Here is a 1,621-nt window from a genome sequence, read left to right as displayed (position 1 = left end):
CCCCCCCCCCCTACCGACTCGACAAGACGTGCCGGGAAGCTTATTTCGACCATTCGGGAACGTTCATGTTCTACCCGGTGTTCGTCTTTCTCCGTTAGCCGAAATAACACTGTTAGCCTGCGCTACCCGCGGATTGCCTACCTCCCGGTGCCCCGGCGGCGGCGAGGCGTGCATCGTGGAGCTTCGGGCGGCGGCCGGGAGAGCGCGCGGGCGCCGCAGAGCGCGCTGCAAGGCGGGCTGCGGGGCCCGGGCCGGGCCGGGGCCGCGCGCGCGCGCGCCCGCCACGCCAGTAGTGGCCCAGCCGTCGTCAGGCGAGGTCCGTGCCGCTCGAGCTCCCACCGCGCGGCGTCGACCCGCCCGGCGTTTCCGCGAGTCTGGACGAACATCGCGGCGCGTTTCTGCATGTGTGTGCGTGCGAGTGTCCGCGAGTGATTTCTGCGGAGTTGTCTCTCTCAGTGCCACGGCGACGCCGCCATGGCGGTCGTGAAGTGTCTACTAGCAGACGACAACGTGCGATGGTGATGCGTGTGTGACGAGCAGTGCCTTGTGTGGTGATCAGTGCGGGAAGAGAAATAGAAATTGTGTGAAGTGGCCCGACGGGCATCGAGTGGAGCTTTGTGCTTAAGTTTGTGAAGTGAGCCTCTTTGGATTATGGCTCCTACCAGGACGATGTCCCGCCACGACGTCGCCGCCGTCATCCTGCTCATCATCGGCGTCTTGGTGACCCTGTCCAGCGTCGGAGCTTCGTCGTCATTGAAAAACAGCGTCCAGCAGAATAATGGTGGGTTCAAGATGTGGATGTCATGGCCTAAAATTCAAGATTATAGAATTAAGGAGCTGCACTTCTCCCTTGTCAGAGTGTTTTGATTAATTGATGTTGAACGTATTTGTCAGATTTGATCTGATCGTAAGCCCACTTGAATACAAAGTACATTTTTTTCTCTGAGTGCTTTTTCTCTATTTGAAATTGTACCAGTTTCACGCTTTGTGTACAAGCCAAAGTTCCCTTGCCTTTTTGAGCTTGCGCGCATCGGACTTCGGCGTTGATCGGCGGTTTTGCTGACGATCAGCCGATGTCATCGTCTAAGACGCATTCCAGAGTTTTCGCGGCTTTCCTCGGCAAGCAGTGTATTTTTTCTTTCTTTCAAAGCCCTGGCACAAAGGAGCGGGTGCCCCGCGGCCGAATCCTGTTAGAGGTACCTCCGGGTACCTCCGTGTAGTACCGTTTGAAAGCTCCTCTCTCCTCGGTCGTGGCGTCACCGGGTGAGTCAGGCGAGGGGGCCGGGCCTCCGGTGTCAGGCCGGTGCGACGCGGGGAGGGGAGGGGAAGGTAAGGTACCCGCGGGACTGTCGACTGTCGCCGGTGGCTTCTCCACTTGGAAATGAGGCGCTCGTTGACGATCCAAACTAATTGCGACAATTTATAATGCATGCGGTACACCAGGCCCACCTTTCTCTGCCCGCGCCCGCCCGCCCCCGCGCCAGTCTTGCTTGGTCCTGCTGCAGAGAGCGCGTCGGCTGGCCCCGGGAGGAGCGGCAGCGCTGCGGGCGCACCTGGCCTGCGGGAGCCTCCGGGACAGACAAAGACTCGCCAGCGCTCCAGCCAGCCGTCATCGGGCTCT

The 1,621-nt window shown here is 60.0% G+C and overlaps 1 protein-coding gene across 1 annotated transcript in view; it reads left to right on the top strand.

Annotated features, from left to right (window-relative positions):
* Positions 1-294: 294 nt before the first annotated feature.
* Positions 295-1,621, top strand: part of LOC113206665 (DE-cadherin) — a 224,255-nt gene continuing 222,928 nt past the window's right edge. Inside the window, exon 1 of the mRNA XM_052269839.1 lies at positions 295-781. Coding sequence (XP_052125799.1) covers positions 652-781 — 130 coding nt within the window. The 5' untranslated portion in view covers positions 295-651. The remainder of the gene's footprint in view (positions 782-1,621) is intronic.

Source organism: Frankliniella occidentalis, unplaced genomic scaffold (assembly GCF_000697945.3).
Source record: "Frankliniella occidentalis isolate FOCC.00 unplaced genomic scaffold, Focc_3.1 Scaffold104, whole genome shotgun sequence".
Lineage (NCBI taxonomy): Eukaryota > Metazoa > Arthropoda > Insecta > Thysanoptera > Thripidae > Frankliniella > Frankliniella occidentalis.
The sequence above is the reverse complement of the archived record's forward strand: the minus strand, read 5'-3'. Positions and strand labels throughout refer to the sequence as shown.